This window comes from Neofelis nebulosa, chromosome 2 (assembly GCF_028018385.1).
Source record: "Neofelis nebulosa isolate mNeoNeb1 chromosome 2, mNeoNeb1.pri, whole genome shotgun sequence".
Taxonomy (NCBI): Eukaryota; Metazoa; Chordata; class Mammalia; order Carnivora; family Felidae; genus Neofelis; species Neofelis nebulosa.
The window spans coordinates 127,149,537-127,171,159 of NC_080783.1; the positions used below are offsets into that span (position 1 = coordinate 127,149,537).

Sequence of the window (21,623 nt, forward strand, 5' to 3'; positions counted from 1 at the left end):
CGTGTTATCTTTGGCCTCCACGCTGGGGGGAGAAACCAGGAGCACAAGGCAAAAAGATAGGAGAATAATCTGCATGGGGAGTGGGAGACCTGGCCACTGTGGCCCAGAACTTTGGGGCTGTGTTTGGACTAGGGGTCAGCTGCTCTGTTTCTAACAGGAAGGGTAGGGATACCGGGAGAAGCGGCAACGGCACTGGGACAGGGCGGCAGTTCTTGGGTCTAGTCGGGTGTGCCTTCCAGAATCCGGGAGGAAAGGCTGCTGGCCACGGAAGTATCTGCATTCCAGGGAAACTCAAGGTAGGAGATTTCAGTTCCCAGAAGCCGGTGAAGAGCTCTACATTGCTTCCATAGGCAGGTCTGTCTGCCCATCACAACTGAAGGTTTGGAACCTTCAGTTGTAGACATCCAACTTCCTACTTGGTTATTTTGAGAAACCAAGTTCAACTCTTTTAAAAATTAAAAAAAAAAAAATTTTTTTTAAACATTTATCTTTGAGAGAGAGACAGAGCGTGAGCTGGGGAGGGGAAGAGAGAGGAGACACAAAATCTGAAGCAGTTTCCAGGCTCTGAGCACAGAACCTGACGTGGGGCTCGAACCCACGAACTGTGAAGTCGTGAGCTGAGCTGAAGTCTGATGCTTAAACAACTGAGCCACCCGGGCATCCCTAAACTTTTTTTCTGAGTTTGTTTATTTTTTGAGAGAGACAGCAGGGGAGGGACAGAGAGAATCCCCAGCAGGCTCCACACTGTCAGTGCAGAGCATGATGCAGGGCTCAAACCCATGAACCGTGAGATCATGAGCTGAGACGAAATCAAGAGTTGGACGCATCACTGACTGAGCCCCCCAGGTGCCCCCTTAGACACCAATTTCAACTCTAGCTAACGGTGGAGGGATTGCTGCATTGCCGTTTCCCCCTTTCAGAAAAGAGTATTATAATCTTAAGGGTCCAAAGGAGTTGAGTGGTCACCTGGTCCACCTTCCCTCTGTACTTCCAATGACAGCTTCTGTTTCAACACTGATAGGGATGGGAAACTTTTAGAAGCCTCTTAGCTTTCAAAACTCTCATCTTTTGAATGTGTGTGTGTGAGCGTGGCCCTTGGAGGCCCCTGAATTCTATACGAAGAACACAAATGTTTTCGGGGGGTGGAGCACAGACACACGCTGCGGGCGGCAGATGTTCCACTGTCCACCCACCGCCTGTAGCGATGCTGCTACTCTTCACGGGTTCTAAGAGCCAGCGCCATTCCTAAACCTAGCTGTACCTCAGAAGGTTTTAGAACATGGACTGGAGTCCTGGGAAGCTTTTGAAAATACTTTCTGAGGCCTCATCCCAAACTGACTAAAGCATCTCTAGAGATAGGACCTGGGAACCTGTAATTTCTAAAGCTCCTTCAGGTGATTCCGACACCCAACTAGGTATAGGATCAAAGAGGAGGCGGGCCAGCTGAGGTTGACTATAAATGTACCCTTGATCTGATGACGATGTACCTGGAGCTAAGAAAGCACACACCGAGTATCTGAGCATTTTTCAGATTCCCTTTATGGCTGAAAAAGATTTGAGCATCTGGGTTTATAGCTTTAGCCCACAAAAACCTACTATGGTGTGAGGAGAGAACACTGGACCAGGATTCAGAAGATATGGAGTCTAGTCCCTATTTGGAAAAGGAACGACTGTGTGACACTGATACACCACTTAGCCTCTCGGCAGACCTCAATTTCCACTGTAGGTAATTACCATCTGCTGTGTCTATTGTACTACTCAAGGAGGGCAGGAGGTGCAACTGTTCCAAATAAGTAGAATTATCCTTCTTCGTCCTAACCTTCAAAACTACCCCAGATGCTGGAGGAGTTGCTAGCCAGCAAAAACAATGAGAGATTTCTCTCTACTGCTACAGTCTAGCAAGGAACTTGAAGGTTTCACTGTCGCTCCTACTCAAGATTACATGGGATTAACGGAAGCATTAGAAGTGCGAGAGAGCAGAGTTCCGACTCCCAGCTGAGGCAGAACGGCTATTGTTTACCCATGATTACCAAAACAGGGTATAAATACAAATCAACAGGAATCTATACAAATCAATAAAAAGATACCACTAGTTTCTTTTCTGCTGTCCCCCTCCATTCAAGCATCTGGACTATACATACCGCGGAAACAGATCCGGCTTATGGTCACTGAAGACAGCTGGTTCTCATTTCAAACTGTAGCATACCGAGGAGGCAGAACAGGAGCACAACTTTTCGGTGACTGCCTAGGGAGGCCGAAGCCTCTCTCATGGAAAATTCTGGGGAAGGGTTTGAGATTCCTAAAAGATTTATAATCTGAAGGGGGACAAGTGCAACGAAAAAAACCTATCAAGAAGGAAAACGAACACAGTTCCATATTTTAAGTTAAACAGAGTAGAAAGATCGCAGGACACATCATGACAAAGCAGATGACGAATTTCCTCATTTATTAAAGAACAGAAATAAATTTTGCTTAAAAAAAAATGACATTAAAACTTAGTCTATCTTTCCACTGAATAAAATTGAGAAAAAGGCTGGCTTTCAGGTCATATATTTATTTAAAAAAATAAAATGGATCAACAAAGTTACCACATTATTCTGCATGCTAACAGGAAATCCCAAGCCCATGAGAGATACCATTTCTTGAGCAATAAAAAAAATTACCTCCTCAACAATGTAAAGATAGGAAACCTTTCAATTCAAATTCAAGGTCTTTATCACTAATTCCATTGCACAAGCTAGTAGGATATATCTGTGCCACAAGCTGAGCTCCTTAGTAAAGAAAGCTTGAGAAGAGACTAAACAAGGATGTCACTAAAAGATGATGATTTGTTAAAATTATAAAGCAACCATCTTTTGGCCTGCAAATATTCTACATGAGAAATCTCCACCACTGGGAATCTGCTCCCCAGGACAATTTTATTCTGAATCCAAGATAATTACAAACACATGGCCATTTTTCCTGCATGCTTCCTTGGGCCAAACCCTGTATGACAACATGTACAATTACAGGATGGGATTGAAATTCCCATTCTCACACAGGATAGTTAAGGAGTGTTACCAATAACAAAGAAAAGTTATACAACATTATTATAAATTATATTTGTTCTTATCCACCCCATTCTCCTTAATATGTTCTGATTCTTTCCTGCAGAAAACGTGAGTTTCCTATATGACACCAAGTATGTCATTAGTGATGATTAGAATGAGCTGTCGAGACCTTGATTCTGAAGACATGTATGTGCAGGTGAGACGCAATCTGATTGCAAACACTGACACAGTAGCGGATCAAATCAAAGAAGGAGAAGACCTAGAAAGAAAAGAGAGTGTCAGATTCTCAGGACCTGCTTAGGTGATTCCTAAGCTTCCTAAATGAGGAGTGGCTTCCTTCTTCCCTTCTTTCCAGACATGTCTTCAATTCCATACAATCTAATACTTCAATTTCCTCATGGATTTTTCCTTTACGCTAAGGATCGACAAACTCTTTCTCAGAGACACAGTAAATATTTTAGGCTTTGTGGACCATACCGTCTGTATCTTAGCTGCTCAACTTTTGCCATTATAGCATGAAAGAAGACACAGACAATACCTTCATGAATGGCCACGGCTGTGTTCCAATAGAACTTTATACAAACAGACCTTTGGCCCACAGGATGTAATTTATCAGTTCCTGCTTTACAGTCAGAAATCTGGAATTTTTGAGCCCAGATGTAGGACTAATAAGACTAATGCAAAAAATGGCTCAAAGATGAAGCCACGAAGAACTCTTTACAAAGTCCCATAAATATGGTTTTCTGACATTCCAAATCATTACAATTATAGTATCTATCTTTTAGGACTGACCCACAGGAACAAGAAAACAAGTGGCTTCCGAATCATGAAACCGGACACAGAACGATACTTACCAGGGCAATCCAAAGTACAATATATTCATCGATAAAGCTGTTAAAATACTGGTCCAGAAACAAAAGTGCTGGGCCTATGAATGCTGTGTCGTGCAAATGCATTTCACTCTTAGTCATGTGTGCCACCTGAAAACAAAAGAGAACCCGTGATGCAGGCACTCTCATACTAGAGCAACCGTGAGTCACAGTAAATCAGTTTTGTGCTCAAGTTTCAAGTTGCGTTCACAAGTTTCGAAAATTATTTGGCGATACTGAATAAAAAGCTAAACTTCCCAAAAAAACCCCAGAAAACTGACAAGAATTATGTGTGAGAGCTATACATCACAGGGATAGACCATGTCAACCAAGCCCCCCCCACCCCCGCCCCGCCCCAGATGCTTTTCATAAACACCCTTGATTCGAGTGTACAGATGGAGACTGAAGAAGGCAGATAAACTAAAGCACCAAATTAAACTGTAGCAGAAAGAGGGGCTGTGGAGGTCCAAGAAGCTTCTGGTAACCTCCAGTTGTAGCTTCACAGAAGAGTGAGAACAGTTCCCACGTTGATGTCCAGGGATCTTGACTGGAGGAGAGCAAACTCTAGAGCTGCTCAGGAAGCTGTGGGATGAAAGCTATGGCCATAAACCCAAAATAAGAGGAATTTTAAACACAAAACAAAGAAAATCTTTAGTGCTTACCACAAGCTTATTAGTGATTTTAGCAGATACAAAACCAAACGTCAGTATATAAAGACAGGGATGCTTTTCAAAAAGCTGAACTGCCGATTTCTTATAGATCATTGCAGCTAATGTAATCACTGATCCAATATGGAGAAAAGGAGAAAGGACACTTGTTCCCTGTGCAGAATAAAGAGAAGAGAGGTACGAACTGTCAGATACAACACGGATCTGTTGTAAGGCAGATCAACTCACACTTTTAAGAACCTCACGGTGCCTGACAGCCAGCAGTTTCTGTAACCGAATACTGAACAGCTAGTGAAGAAAGCAGCAGTATGGGTTGGTCAGGCACAATCTGAGGATTTTACTTACGCTGTCAGGCTTATTTTACAAAGCAGATCATACTTTTAAAAATACATTTGTGTATAAAGGCATGCATGTGTGTCCGCGTGTACATGCACAAAAAAAAAAGCACGTAAGCATATACATGTATGCATGTATAGACAAAAGTGAGTTTGGGATATTACTTTTGTTTAAGACTGAGCAGAAAGTCTAAATTAGCAAATGTTTTATACAATTCAAATGGAAAGGCAACTACAAAACCAAGTCCTAGTATAAACAATTGTGGGGAATCTTAAGATGTACTCACTGCTATCGTTGATCCGTTTTTTCCAACACCACCTGTGAAGATTACACGGAAGTAATTTGTACAGGAAAATATGGTCCCTGCTACAGTACAAAGTGCAGGAAAAATTTTCATTTGGATATTCAGCACTGGAATCTTTAATGGGTGGAGAGAAAGAGAACAATTAAAATATATACAAATTGAAATAAGAAAATACAACACATGTTTGGTTCATATTCCCATATATCCTCCATATTCCCTCCAGTTTAGCAAATACTTAAATTCATGAACATTTCCCTCTTTCTATTAGAAGCAATATAACAAAGAGACGAGGCTATGTAGAAATTAATCTCATTTCTCATGCCAACCTTTAAAAAAATTACTGATTCAACTTTATTAAATTGTGTCACAAGCTAAGTAAAGTTCACCTAATGTATCCCAGAAGTCTGGCAACAGTGGAACAGGCTGTCTTCTGGACTTTTTATAAATGAAGTGTACTTTGCTTGTTTCTTTGTACATTTTTGGACCTCTGCCTTTAAATCTGTACTTTGTTACTAATTGTTATGAGAGACAAAGTGTGGAGCATAGAAGACTAGAAATATCTGCAGCTAGATTAAAAAAGCATGCAAACTAGAGAATGGAAGACAAAAGCTGTACTCAGAGGAGGTCTCAACTCCAAACTGTTAGGATACAAGCAACTAGAAAAAGCAGAGGGCAGCCAAAAAGACATTCATATGCAGGGCAAAAAGACGTCAAGCACCATCCAAGCAGGTACAATTGTGTATCCAAGATTTTAACATGTTAAATTTTCAGAAGAAGCAAATAATATATTTTTATAGCATACTGAAAATACAAAAGCATACTGAAAATGCAGATTAATTTACCTAAAGTGGGGCGGGGGAGAGCGGCTGAGTGCACTGGGATCAAGTATTCAATCTTGCAAGTACAATATCCATCATTTAAAATGAAATACACTTGTACTAACTTTTTAAAATCATTTAAGATTTTCTTTCTGTTTGCACCTCTCATTTAGCTTTTCTGAAGGCTCATATTTTGTCCAATACGGGTTGAAAATAAAGCAACATAAAATGATATATTCTATTAACAGAAACAAATGAGTATAAGTTCAAAATTCCAGAAGCCCACAGGGTTTAATAGGCAATGAGTTCTTATAATGAAAACATTTTAACTAGGGCTATTTATACTTTTTAGGGCTACCATTTAAAAACCAAATAGGACATGTCACATTTCCTAATTTTTTTTTTTTTGTATACATAAAACCCAAGTAAAATTGGTAGAGACAACAATCCTAATGTTTAGATACTGTATTTCTTCAAAACTCTGAAGAACTCAGTTTGTTTATACAACACTATGACCTCTTGCAAAACTGCAGCTCTGAAAAAAAATTGTAATCAACTGTTCAAATTTCAAGTTGTACTGTGGCAGTGTTTAGTTTTCTAAAATGAAATAGGTCAACTTAAAAGTTAAGCCCAGAACTCTACAGAGCATCCTAAATGGTCTTCTTCCTTCCCTAATTCATTTCTAAACCCTACAGCCCAAATTCAACACTTGTTTACAGTGAAGGAGAAAATCAACACCATGGTTGCTTCGAGCTCTAAGATTTTCCTGCTCTGGTTCAGAAAACTAGGGATATTACAATCTTAATCTGATGCACCTGAATTAAATTTAATACCCTGGCTAGTTTTCTTTTTTCCTCCAGAGACAAAGGCCCTGTATGGCAATGGGGGAAATACTATACTCCCTCAGATTTCAAAGGAGACAAAGCATTCATCCATTACAGCGGCATGCCTGTATTAGGGCCAGGGTATCGAGTAAGTGCCAACTCTGGCATAGCAGTCATCTGTGCCACAACTGAACTGAGTATTACCACAACTATAATTAAAATTTGGTGAAAATGCGGTAGGTTCATGGAAACTGTTGGCTATTGAAAGAAGAAAGAATAAACTGAAATATTAAAGAAGCCAGGCAATTTAGTAAATGCCTTGAACCACAAAATAAGTAAGCAAGCTACAGACTTAGGAGCAAAGTATCATAAACATTCCTAAGACCCTCTCGGCTTCCATCATATAGGATAGCTATATACACCAAACCCTAAGTTTCTGAGTATAGGATTTTGTTTGCATTGATTTTTTATATTCTCTCTGGAGCCATGTGCATTGTAAGTGCTCTATATACACTTGTTGAAGATTAAGATCTTCTCCCTTTCTCTTACCCTCTATGTAGAATTACTGTTATGGGAGAATAAGAAGACATATCTTGCTCCCACATTAAGAAGGAAAAAGAATGTTAGCTACAAGAAAATCTGAGGCAAAGTGAAGGGAGCTGGAAGGAAAGGAATCACAAGCCTTATCAGGCAATCTCTTAAAAATCAGCACCAAATGAACCACTTATAAAAAGCACCAAAAGCGTTGCCATTTTCACCTCCCACCCAAGATCAAGGAAGGTGGACACATTCTGTCTTTTCCCAATCTTTCCCTTTCTGGCCTTCTCATCTTGGAACTCACCCAAGGTAGCTAACATGCATTCACTCTACAGAAATACAAGAAAGCTATACTGAAAACATACCTTTATCAGAGCTCTGGGTCATGGTGTCTGCTCTACAGCCAGGGGCAAACCCTCTGGATTTAAGCTATCAAATTATGCATCTAAATAATATCAATCTAATGTAATTCATTTTAAATTAGGTTAGAGATGGAAAAGCAGGTATTAAATCTCAGATTTACCAGATTACAATGGACACGTTCTGATTCAATAGTTTGGATTAATATAGAATATCAGTTACTAAACTGTTAAGACTAGTTTTCTTAGGGACATAATAAAATGTTCTTATGGGCTTTGTAAATTTCAGCTGAAACACAAAGTGTCATTTTGAGGTTAGATACTACTAACCTTCTTCCAAACAATGTGGCAATGCCCATTTAGAAGTACTTTGAAAAGAAGTGATTTCCATCAAACTTTAATATAACAATAATTACAGCATGTACCAAGTATTTAAAGAAAATCACCATGTCTAAATTATTTAAGTCTAAGTACACTTCTTCAGTCTAAGGAATGAGACACAAATAAATTACACTGCATAGCAAGTCTTTATTTAGTTCTACCTGAGGAATTCTGAAACTTCACCTGTGGTCTCACCACTTGACTTAAATGGATTCCAGAAGGTATCTATCTCATGGTTTCCTACACATTTAATCAACTATTACATTTAAAAGAATCAAACATCAGGGGGTGCCTGGGTGGCTCAGTCTGTTAAACTCTTGATCTTGGCTCAGGTCATGATCTCACGGTTCCTGAGTTCGAGCCTGCATGGGGCTCTGCAATGACAGCGTGGAGCCTGCTTGGAATTCTCTCTCCCTTTCTCTCTGCCCATACCCCACTCGTGCTCTCTCTCTTTTCTCTCTCAAAATAAATAAAAACAAACTTAAAAAAGAAAAAAAAAAAAAAAGAATGAAACAGCAGTGAAAGTAACCATGAGGGGATTGCATGTGGGTCCCTTTCAAGTGAGGATAATTCTCCTTAAAACAAAAACAAACAAAGAAAAAAACAGTGACAGGATAAAAGATAGTTTCAAGACATTCCAAAAGAATATATTCTTCTGGGAAAAGCAATACAGAAAAATTAACAATATGGATTTTTGTTTTGTTCCTTGCAATGTGTAAACCCATGCACAGACTTTTGTGCATGAAAACAATTTTTCCTTAAAAAAAAGAAAAGAAAAAAACCACAAACAACCCAAACCAACAGAACTAATTACAAACTTTGGTAAAAACCCACCTCTCTGAAGAAAAAAAAAAAAAAAGCAAAAAAGCAGCAAGAAATGGGTAATCCATAAGCTGCAGATATAAATCACTTATCTTTGCAAAACAGCTGATATTCTGAAATCAGCTTTATAAAAACAATTGTATATATTTTTTAAAGCCATAGATTTGCTTCCTAACTATCAATGAAAGCCTTTTAATGAGGATTTGGAAAGCAGTGTCCATTTCGTGCCTTCAACTTCAAGAGAGATGAAAATTTGACGCTCCAAACGGGTACATTTTCTCCATTTTGGCACACAAATTATTACATGTAATCTTTCCTAAACTAACATAATCCAATTTGAAACAGTATATTCAGCATTGAACCCATAGGGCCAAATAAAAAGAAAAAAAGAAATATAGTGGTCTGAGGTCAATTATGGGACTCTCTACTGGGAATTGCTCAAAGAACACAGAATATTTCTTTTAGCCTCCAAATATCACCAGAGAGGTCAGGCCCTTCCCTTTTACTTTAATGATGGTAACAGCAGGGCCACTAACAAAGGCCTGGGATCTGCATCTCTCCCGCAACCTGGCCTCACTCTTACTGGAGTTAGATTGTTGGGCCTGGGGATTTTACTTCAGTCTCGGATCTGAGAGTTCCTACAGTTACTTTTTAAAACATATAATAAAAGAGGATGATTATATTATCTTAATTATCTATAAAGATAGGGCAAACTATTTGATCCTTTTAAAAGAAAAAAACAACAACAACCACAACCATCACTTCTGTTAAGTTCATGTATATAAATCCTAGTGAAAAAGGTAACAAGGATACCTGAAGCAAATTCACCACCAGGCACCACATAAAAAATATATGCATACAGCCTATAACTTCATTTGCAATAATGCCTTATGTATTTCCATACTGATAAGGATAATATGGTTTATATACCTGACGCTGACTTGTTTTGCAACGATCAAGCCAGAAATCACAATTTTTGGTAACTGGTATGATGAAACTGTATAGATAATTTATATACATTTAAGATATTCAAAATAATTTTGGAGAAGGGGAGACTTTGGTATAAAACACAAAGTCTATGAACATAACATAGTCAAGAGATACAAAAAATTTAAGTCAACATACAATTGACCCTTGAACACCACGAGGGTTAGGAGTGCCTACCCACCCAGCCCCGTGCAGTTGAAACTCTGCATATAATTTCTGATTCCCCCAAAACTGAGCTATTGTTGACCAGAAGGCTTACTGATAAGACAGTTGATTATCACATATTTTATATATGTATTATATACTATACACTTACAGGAAAGGATGCTAGACAAAAGAAAATGATATTAAGAAAATCATAAGGAACAGAAAACACATTTATGGCACTGCACTGTATTTATAAAAAAAAGTGTATAGTTAAGGGACCCTTGCTTTAACAAACCTGTGTAGTCCAGGGGTCAACTGTATATATAACATATATTTATTTTATTATATTTATTTATATATTTTATTATATTTATTTATATATTTTATATATATTTATATATGCTTAACTTGCTGGAAAACAAAAATAATAAAATTCTCTCCCTATATCTATGTATCTCTCTGTATACCTATATCTGAATCTAGGGAGCTCAGATTTCACTAAAATATATCTTAGATTTCACTAAAGACCCTATCAGCTTTTGAGACTCGTGTGTAGGAAAGATGTGAATTTGAATGATACTACATACATGACTAGATAGCTTCAGAATTCTCCTGGCGACTATGGATTATTTTTATTCCTTTATCTCCTCCCTCCTCACAACCCTATCCTCCTGACAAAAGGTATTGAACAATTTCTGGTAATGAATACGCAGGGAAGTATGTCAATTACACCTCCTCAAATATCTGATTGACCCTCATAAAGTGAATTAGGTATGCGAAAGATCTCGTTCCATAAATTTCCCATATACCTTAAAATTAATCTGATTTTTAAGAATTATGTTTGTTTAGGAGTAGTAAATCCTTTGGTGAGATCACACCAAATGAATGGCAAATTCTGAAAGCGTGGTGGTAGTGATCAGCAGTAAACTGGACCAGGCAGCACAAACAACTGTGACTCAGATCTGGAAGAAGATCTATCTGGCAATTGTAAGAGCAGCTTTTACTGAGGGCTTATTACTTGATACACACGGTTCTAAGTGCTTTATACGTACTACTCATTTAACAAAAAAGAATAACCCTATGAAATAGGTATTATTACTGTTCTCATTTTACAGAGGAGGCAATTAAGCCACAGAGAGCTGAGTAACAGATGACGTTCACACAATACGCAGAGGAGCCCAACTGAACTCAGGCAGTCTGGTTCCTAAGCCTGTGCTCTTGGCTTGCATATTATACCTTTCATGTACCCTGTTTTGACGTTTTGTGAAAAAAAAAAAAAGAATGTGTGTTTATAGGTCAGGTTGAAAATCAAGGTCCTGGCTTGTTAAAACCATTTATGGCACCGATTTCAATAAGCATTTATTCTGTTTTAGGGCTAGTTTATTTGCTACCCCAAATTTGTTATTCAGCTTTAAGCATATGATAGAAAAACTAGTAGACTCCTATAGCTCAGAAAGAAAAAAAGTCTGATCTGATCTAGTCATTGGTTAACCGGCTATAGTATCTGCTGTCTCCTCAGATGTAAAATGGGATGACGAATAATAATTCAGATGGCCTTCCAAAACAATAGTCCTGGAATGGACCTCAAGTTCCACCTGACTCCAAGTAGTAAAATTCACCATGACCCAAAGAAAAGTTTGTGTCCTACCATTGCTGTGGCTTTTCATTTTCAGAAAGAGTAAAATAGTTTTACATATCACTCTTTAACTGGATTATCCTATATTAGAAAACACAAGCAAAAGACAACATGCATTACATGGGATACACAATGTGAACAAAGTTACCATAGATTGCCAAAAAGGTGGTCCTCCAATCACTGCCAGCAAATGCATGATTATTATGAAGATTTGCACTTCAGTCACATCAATTCTGATTAGGTACAAAAAGCCAAAAAAGCAGAATTACTCAAAACAATTTCAAGTTAATTACTTGCGAGCTTAGCAGCATTCCTCTATCATGCACAATAGAAAAAAATCTCAAATATTGAGGAAAGGGGAGAAGGAGGTGTCAAAAATTTGTTATGAGCAAAATCAAATAAAATCCAGAGGCTTTTAATTTAATTTGATGAATTTCACAGAGCAATAAAAACCCCTCCTTTCCATAGGAAATTTCTGACTCACTGAAGTGGAGCTGAAACTATAGCTTAACCTTTCCCACCAAAAAAAGGAAAAAAAGAAAAAAGGAGCAGGGGCAGGGCATGTGTGTATTAAATTTTAAGTGTCAAGCAGAGGGGACTGCATTACACTGCTATAGAATATGAAATCTTGAAACCAGGGCTTTGTAGTACCAAATAGAGGAAATGGTGAGTTTTTACTAAAGTAACGTAAATCACTCAGATCTTATAAAACTTACTGCCCTTTAGTTATATTCACTTAATGCCTTCCATAAGTAGGGGTGTGAAAAAAAATTTCACCCAGCTCTCAAATTCTTACACTTATTAGGTGAACTACCCTAAGATTTCTGGAAAGAAGAACTGAAAAGCAGCCAAGAATTAGTTTGAGGTTGCTGAAAATGATCTTACAGTCAAGAAAAGACAAACCTGGTACAAAAACAGGGCAGTAGAAATTAGAAGTCTGAAAGTCTGAAAAAAAGAATATGGACAAAAAGATTGAGGAGCAAAGCACAAACTGACATTCTTTTCCTTCTACAGACCAGCACTTTACATAATCTTGAGATTATCATTCCAGATTATTGGATCCAAAATTAAAATTCTCACAATTTATCCTACAGATATACTTGCACAAAGTGTTTGTACAAGGTTATTTATTACAGCATTCTTTATAATAGCAAAGCCCTCAATGAGGGAACAGTTATAGAAATTAGAGTACTTCCACACAATGGAGTATCTGGTAGCTTTGAAAAAAGAGTGGGTTGCTCCCTAAAAAGTGATATGGAAAAATATCAAAGATATATTAGGTGAAAAGAAATGTTGCAGAATGTGTAAGTGCTATTGTGTGTGTGTGTGTGTGTGTGTGTGTGTAAAAAAGAAGAAAAATAATATTCTCTATTTTTGTCAGTAATTACATAACAAATTTCTGGAAGGATACATTATAAACTAAGAACAGTGGTACCTACTGGAGAGGACAGTGTGGGGATGGACCGCTGGGAGAGGAGGATGGGAAGGAGACCATACACTGCATACGTTTTTTTATAATGTTAGTTTTAAACAAAGTGAATAACTTATATTAAGGTAAATTTTTAAAAAAATTAGTCTAAGAAAAAGATACCAACAACAGCAAGGGGATTCAATTCCCAGAGCAGAATGGAGCCCCCATTTCTAAAACTGACACTTAAAACATATAATGTGAGCTAGATATGCAAGTTTCCATGCCCAACATAAACAACTAAGTTGATACCAGTCTCTCACAACTAAAAAAAATTGAGCTTTGTTTGCTCCAGATTTTATTTTTGAACAGAAGCTTATTAAGTTGTAAACATATAGTGATGTAGTCATCTTTACATACACATTTATTGGGGAAAAAATGGACCGAATTAGGCTAAAAAGAATCTGTAGAGCTGACCTGATGAATGGTGTTGCCAATAAGGGGAATTACACTCAGTAGCAGATTCAGGAGACTAAGCAGGTGTCAAAGATGATCGAGTCTGTCTTGGGTGGAGGAGGGTAGACATCTTACAACATTTTGCTGGATATATGAAGTAGCCTTTTGGGAGGGGAAGGGCCAGAAGTATAGAATTACAAAATAAAAATGGAGGGAACCTCATGCAATTAATCTTTGTACCCTGGATGAATGTAAAAGAGAATGGGGAACATGAAAGATCTTTATAAAGCTCAGACTGGGATTCCTAGGGAAAGTTTTATGGATTTGCCTGTTTAAAAATTTTAGAAGACAGAATTTCCTAAACCATGCAGATACTGTCATTGTATTTAGATCCACGATGCCTTAATGTTAGGAGGGAAAGCCAGGGAAAACTTACCAGTTATAGGTAGTTAAGAGTTTTTTTTCCTGTTTGCTTATTTGATTTAGAGGAATACTCAGTACTCCCGGATGAGACCCTTCTGCACTGAATCATGGCCTATCCCCACTCCTGGAGGTGTGGCTCTAAGCTTGACTGTCAATGAAGAAGGGTGCAGTAAGAGGCCATCCCTAGAGATAGGAACTAAGGGAACTAAGAGGGACAGGTGGCAGAAGTGATTAACAATGAACAAAAGAGTCAATGAATCTACTTAGACAAGAGTTGCTTATATGGCAGTCCATTTTCCTACCTTTCCACTAAGAAGTCTCCTAGTGGATGAATTTATGGTAATATAAATTCATCATTTACTACTTTTGGCTGAGGAGGAAAGACAGTTATCCAGAAAGGAGAATGTTACGGAAAGGCAGGAATGTGGCATTTCTGTAGTCACTTTATTATTCATTTCAAAATAATAATATGGGTGGAAAATTCCCAAATGTTGGGACTACTACTCAAAAGCCAAAAAAGCATCCTCCAGAACTACACTAAAAATAAGCCCTTCAAGATACAAAGAATATGTGGTAAAGGAGCATCCAAAACACCAGAGTGATTTTTTTTTTTAAAGACATATGGGAAAACAAATCTCTTATCTACAGCATTAGATTTCCACAGCCTAAAAGTTTCAGAGGGGGGAAATTAGATGAGAATGTACTTAATTTTCTGTAACCATGAAGGTATTTAAATATTCTGACTTGTTTGGCTTTAAATAATTTCCTGTTTCTATTTTAGTATAGGTTGTCAAAGTACAGAAAGAACTTGCCCAATTGCTATGTATAATCTCTTCAAATGACAACAACAAGCCAGCCATAAACCACATTCTAATGGCTGTCACGGAAGAAAAATGCAAAGAAGCAAACCAGCTGTGGAGACTAAGCTCCCCCATTCTTTTGATGGGGAGGCTGTAAGTGTGGCAGTCAAAATAACTGAATATTTGAAATAAATCCCCTGGGCCCATCACTCCTAGCAACATCTTAATGGTCTACTGACTAAGAGGTAAAGAGATCATGGTATCTTAAATGAATAGGAGTAATTTTAACTTCTAAACAGGGAACAGAAAATCTCTCTAGCTGGGAGTGAGGAACTCCGGGGGTCTCTATCACAACAGAAAGGCAGCCTAGGTCAGTTATTACATCAGAATTAGAGGTTTAAAAAGTGATTAAGGGGTGTAACAACCTCAAACTTCCTAAGTTAACTGACTATGAATAAAATTTCTATTTTAAGTTTCATTTTCATTGTTCAGTTTTGAGAGAGATACTTAACAAATGCATCTGATTTGAATTCCAACAAGACTCAGGAGTAATGGGAATGTGAAGGGATTTAAATGACATTCTGTGAAAGCTGGTAAGCATGTTAATCATCTTTTCCCTAAAATTTTTATGTCTTTCCACTCACTCTAATACGAGTTAATCTATTTTTCTTATATGTGTCACATATGCATTCAAAGATGTATTTGCAGTTAATGTATAAAAGCAATGTTGTTGTTAAACTCTACACAACAAATGTAATTGTATTATAATTTGGGTTGGCTGTTGGCTTGGTTAAGAGAATATGCACTAGGGCTAAATTCAAGTGGCAAAGAAACCCAGATTTGTACAATTTGACTTGTGAGCTATTTATTATTTAAAAAGAAGAATTTTGTTTAAAAAGACATCCACTGAGGGTGTCTGGAATCCTATTCAAAGATTAGATTGTTATTAATTACAGATTTGCACTCACTTGTCAATGGATCTGAAGTTGTAGGGAACTTCTGCATGACCAGAACATTTATTATACCAGAAAAATCATGGGTGGGGTGAAGTCTTGGTAGACTGCAACCAAGACTGGCCTAGAAACTGACCATACTGCCTTCCAATATTTTACTTTCTACCCTTGATAATGGACAATCCAGGCATGGCAAGCTTAATGTTAGGTAATATTAACCAGACAGCTGAATGGTAACGATGATATTTTAAACCCAAGTGGTACAGGGCACCTGGGTGTTTCAGTCAGTTAAGCATCTGACTCTTAATTTCAGCTCAGGTCATAATCTCACAGTCGTGGGATTGATCCCTGATTTGGGCTCTGTGCGGACAGCATGGAGCCTGCTTGGGATTCTCTCTCTCCCCTCTTCCTTTGCCCCTTCCTGTTCGCACATACACACACACTCTCAAAAAGTGTTACATACAGAGAAAGTCTAAGCATCTATTTTTGAGATAAGCTGAATTATTTAAAACCATATTATCTACCACATGAAGGACTAAATGGATCTTTAGATTATCTGAGAAGACTAAAAAACACCACCTGCAACAACAACCCATCCAGTGATTTTTGAGTAAGAAGAAAAATAGCCAAAGGCTAGAATATAAGTCCTCTAAAAGGAGCTAAAGCTTAGGTCTCACAATTCAGGGGACAGCCTACCCTTATCACCCTTGGAAACAGAAGAATTAGGAGAGTCTTCTCACCTCATTTAGTAATAATCGTGATGAAGTTAAATGAAGGGATCATGGACCTATTCTTCCTCTCAAACTAGCACGATCAATTCTGGAAGAAATCTAGCAACTTCTGGGAGTTACTAACACAGGTCTTAAAATCAATAAAAATAATAGTGGTAACAAACACTTATATGCCAGTCACTAAAGCTAGCACATTACATTTTGATACTCTTAATCTTCACAACTATCTAGGAGGTAGGAACTATCGCCACCATTTTATAGATGAGGAAAGTCAGATAGGTTAATGGACTTTTCCAAGGTTACCGAGATAATAGGTGGCAGAGCCTTGAAAGAAAATGGAAGTGTTGTACCTACATGGTGCTAAAACTCTGATTTTCAGTTTACTAATCAACTGGAGTAAACGTCTGTGCTAAGTTTTTACCTTGTTATCACTAAGGTGTCCATGTATGATGTTTCTTGTATTCTAACACAACTTTCTGTAAAATGGTAATAGCATTCCAAGTTTAGATGCTAATAAATTAAATTAATTGGAAACAAATTATAATGAACTCTTTCTTAAGCTTATTTTCCCCCTGAACTCTGAAAAAATGGAAAAAGAAAAACCCACAAACATTTGACAGTCTCACTGCAATGATCAAACCAGTTAAAGCAACAAATATTAAAAGCAAAAAAAGTCTCTGCAAGTTAGCAACTGGTAAAAGAACAGATTTGCATTAGTTTCTAGAAACATTTTAATAGGAAAGGTTCTATAAATACAGGTACTTTTTTATCATACACAAACAAGGTGAAAGTAAGTAATATAGTCAATATCCTGACTATTAATTTCACTAAGAACACTGGGAGAAAAGACCTTTGGTGAGTACAATTAAAAATAGTAAATGAGCTATCAAAAATTGTCTACCTAGACAACTGTAGTGAGCATAAAGTTTTAGGTCTTTGGAGAAAGAACCAGAAGACAGGTTATGGGTAGAGGGGGACTAAAAATGACACATTCTGAACTATGCACATTATTCTACCCCAGGAAAATAGACCCCACAAATAATTCTGCAAGTACGTTATAAATTCAAATGAAAAAATGGCTTTTGTTTTGATTCTAAATCATGTCTATAGTACTTTTCAGTATTCTCCAAAGTCTAAGCTTCTTTTGAAAAAAAAAGATGTAAACTATCCCTCACTATTAATCTGTCCCCAAAGAGGTCTCTACTGCCACTGAATAAATGGATTTACAATGCTGCAAGATACCTTTCAGAAAGAACTCTGCTACCAGACTTACTCTATCACATTATTGAAACATTTTGGAGCATGAGGATTCAATATAGGAAACCTAATGCAGCCCCGTATTGCTAGAACAATATGTTAGGTGTCCATATGAACAGTCCCCAAACACTCCATGAACTGCAAAATAAATGGAATTTAAGCTCTACTTTGCTTGTGAATAAACCTTTCATACTAAAGTGTGAAAGATTCTGGACTATTCTACTGGGAAACTATTTCCTAATAAATATGTTTGAACTTTTAAAGGTCATACAGTCTAAATTATAATTTTAACATGAAAGAAAAAAAGATGTATTATTTACTCAGCATTAAGGAAATATGTATTTACTAAAAACAAACCAAACCTGAAAAAGGATGTTATTCAATAGATGGCTATAGTAACATGAAAAGCAAAGGATACTTAGTTTTAAAAGCACAATAAGAGAAGAAAACAGTAAACAATACAAATAAGAATAGCTTCTAGCATTAATTTCTTTAAAAACTAAGATCGTTGAAAACAGAAACAGAAGAATCAGTACTAGATTGCTTAAAGAATATTCTAAAGGAGTTAAGGGAATAAACAGAATCTTTCCTACGTTACTACTAAGCATCTTCGCAACTTGCTTATCTAAAGGGAAACTCTGCTTGCTTTATTCTGTTTTCAAAATATAAATTCAAAAAAAAATCTAGTTAATGGTGGAAAGGTATTTGTTTTAAAAATATTACAAAGAGCAAAAATGCTATTAGGTACAGTAGGGTAAGTGAGAGAGATAATTGTTTCTAGCATCAAATCACCAGGAATATTATTTTCAAAAAATTTTAATAGGGTGGATTTTTATTGCCCTATATATATTAAAATTATTTGTTTTCTAATAACCTGTTTGTCTGTGAAATACCACCAGAAGACTTTTTATTTTTTTGTATTTAAATTACTCTGTGCATGACAAAGGTGCTGTCTTTATTGAGTTCACGCCACTGTTCATTGGACAGCATGAATATTCTAGCAGTTACCGTGAAGTTCCAGAACCAAGGTCCCAGGGTTCCTGTGAGAAGCTGGCATATTATAATTATGATCTGGGACTCTGTAACATCGAATCTATGCATAAGGAAACAAACATTTCAAAATAACTTTACTCAGAGCTTTTGCCAAAGAGCCCTACTGGTAGCAAAAACATTTAAAAAGTAGCATTACCCTTATAAAGACATCTAAAGATTCAATAACAATTTATACAGTACTATTACTAACCTTATGCAAACATGTATATTTCTTACCCAAACCAAAGTAGTAGAAAAGTGTAAAAATTCAAACTATAACACACTGAATACATGACTTGTAAATAGGCAGCTGGAAACACTAGAACTAAAAATGCAGTTAATTCTTAGTTACCTAAGTAGTGAACACTACTTGCCAAATAATCACATTAGCTGTGACATAGGTCCCTTCTCTGTGAGAACCTATCCAGACTTCTCTGTCGAGAGGAGTGCTTCCAGAAGCCCCAGTGTACAGTTATCTAGGTGTTTGAAAAACCACTAATCATCTCATACCCCTTCACTGCCCCACATCTCATCATGCTCCTGCTTCTGCTATTCAGTAAAAAAGTGCACACGTATGTGAAAAAGGCAAGGGGGAAACTATGACTTCTTTGGATACGGTCAGAACAAAATAAAACTGGTCAGCTCCTTGTCCCGTTTCCTGATCATTTCTAGTCTAAAATCTTATCCTTCTTCCTCTTTCTCTTCCCTTAATTCCATACCAGCATTATAACTCTCTACTATATTGGATTAGTTTATTAGTGGTAAAAATAAGTAACATGTCTAATGTGATCACTAAAGGATGTTGGCAAAAGGAGTGGCAGTATAGAACAGACTTCAAATCAAAGCCATGTAATCAAAATTAAGAACCTAGGAATGCTAAATGTGATGGAAACAGGTCTACGATTTTACCTGATGATCTTAAAGTCCAAACTGCAATCTAGGCTTTACATTAATATAAACAGTTGTTTTAAGATCTTATCTCTAACAACTTGATAGAATTAAAATAGGCACAGTCCAAATGAATGACTTACTAACAAAAAATACACAGGGAAATTAGAAACTGAAAGGAAAATCTTTGATAGTTATTAGTTCACATGGTAAGTCTTAAACTTCTAAAGGTATGAATATCCTATATGGGCATTTAACAGGAAGCTTCCTAATTCTTAATCCACAAAAAGTAGATTATACATTAACAGTTTTTAATTACTATGATATCTGCAAATACTTATACCTTAGAGATTTCTTGGGTAAGAATTGAACTGGATTTGCCAGACTACCAGAATACATAGCCTATTAACTTTTTTCATTTAACTAGAAAAGAAAAAGTCAGAAGTTATGTATTTACATAGTTTTAGCTAATGTAAGTGTGGAAAAATGAATTGAAAAATGTACTAAATACTCTACGTGCTATAATTATAAATAGTAAGTACACTGAAAATAGCATCTGTAAAATTAATAGGCTCATAGAAGGAACCTTAGATACCATCAAATCCAAAACTCTGACTTACAAATTACGAAATGAAAGTTCTGGGCCTTGCTCAAGCTGATACACAGACAATAGTCTGGAGGTAACACTTGAGGCAAGGTATACTGATCTAGTTCAATTTATTACAATTTCTTTCTTTTTTTGACTTGTGAAAAGTTTTTTGTTTTTTGTTTTTTGTTTTTCTGAAATGATAATTTAAGAGTTCTACCTTTCACAGTGTGGAGGATTTCTTTAAGGCCAGTATTTTGCATAAATAGTTTTATTAGAGATTGTCTAGAATTTCTAAGCATTTGATTTATAAAAAATGATTCTACATATACATCTACAAATTATATATTTTAAAATATCTAGATATACACGGTTTAAGCCTTAAGAGAGGAAATGTGAACTCTTCCATTTAGTATAACCCATAAACATTTTAAAGTATGTTTTACAAATGTTTACAAATGAACTTCGATTCATAATTCTTATCTTCTTCGGCCGACCCCATTCTTCTGTGAAGTTCTAGCCTCTGAGCCCACTTCCCTCCCCAGCTTTCAAATCCAAGTTAGTAAAAATCCCAACAGGCTAAGTTGGGTCTAGAAGGTCCCAGTGAGCAGTACTCATCTCTATCAGACCTCTACTTGCTTGGTCCAGAAACACTGTCAGAACAGGGGTCTGTCTAGATGTGACAGGTACTAATATTCTCTGTACAAGGCAGCTTTCAGTTGTGATCAGAGCAAAATGCTGGAAGATTTAGTCATAATATCAGAGATGATGGATCCAAAACACATTGACTTTCTCATGATATCTGACTTTGAATGGAAATTACTTAGTTAAAAATGAATTAACTATGGTGCCTATTTTTGGTCAAGATATGAGCAAATTTAATAGCAACTAAAATTAGTGACACTAGGCGATTAAGAAAAACAAATCAATATCTCTTATTTGACAAATATGCTATATGGTTATTAAACACACAACAACCTAAATTGATTATATATAAAAAAGAAATCCTCATGATTTTTTTTCATTTGTGTGTAACCACCAAAATAAAACAATCAAAATAAAAATATTTTAAAACAAAATTCCCAAGGTGCCTAAGGGCCGCTTTCATGTTTCTCCAAAAAGGAGTAAGAAAAGTAAGGGATTTAAAAAAATTTCTTTAGTCAGGGATGCCTGGGTGACTCAGTAGGCTAAGCGTCGACTTTGGCTCAGGTCATGATCTCATGGTTCCTAAGTTCAAGCCCTGCATCAGGCTCTGTGCTGACAGCTCAGAGCCTGGAGCCTACTTTAGAATCTGTGTCTCCCTCTCTATCTGCCCCTCTCCCCTCAAGCTCTGTCGGTCTCTCTCTCAAAA

The 21,623-nt window shown here is 36.8% G+C and overlaps 1 protein-coding gene across 3 annotated transcripts in view; it reads right to left on the reverse strand.

Moving 5' to 3' along the window:
* Positions 1 to 2,534: 2,534 nt before the first annotated feature.
* Positions 2,535 to 21,623, reverse strand: part of CEPT1 (choline/ethanolamine phosphotransferase 1) — a 37,159-nt gene continuing 18,070 nt past the window's right edge. For 2 of the 3 annotated variants that reach the window (XM_058716234.1, XM_058716232.1), the window contains exons 5-9: positions 11,887 to 11,971; positions 5,210 to 5,341; positions 4,582 to 4,740; positions 3,905 to 4,030; positions 2,535 to 3,309 (exon numbers count right to left, since the gene is read on the reverse strand). In XM_058716234.1, the coding sequence (XP_058572217.1) occupies positions 3,190 to 3,309; positions 3,905 to 4,030; positions 4,582 to 4,740; positions 5,210 to 5,341; positions 11,887 to 11,971 (622 nt within the window). In that variant the 3' untranslated portion in view covers positions 2,535 to 3,189. Of the gene's footprint in view, positions 3,310 to 3,904; positions 4,031 to 4,581; positions 4,741 to 5,209; positions 5,342 to 11,886; positions 11,972 to 18,774; positions 18,860 to 21,623 lie in introns of all 3 variants that reach the window. The other variant, XM_058716233.1, reaches the window with a different exon arrangement.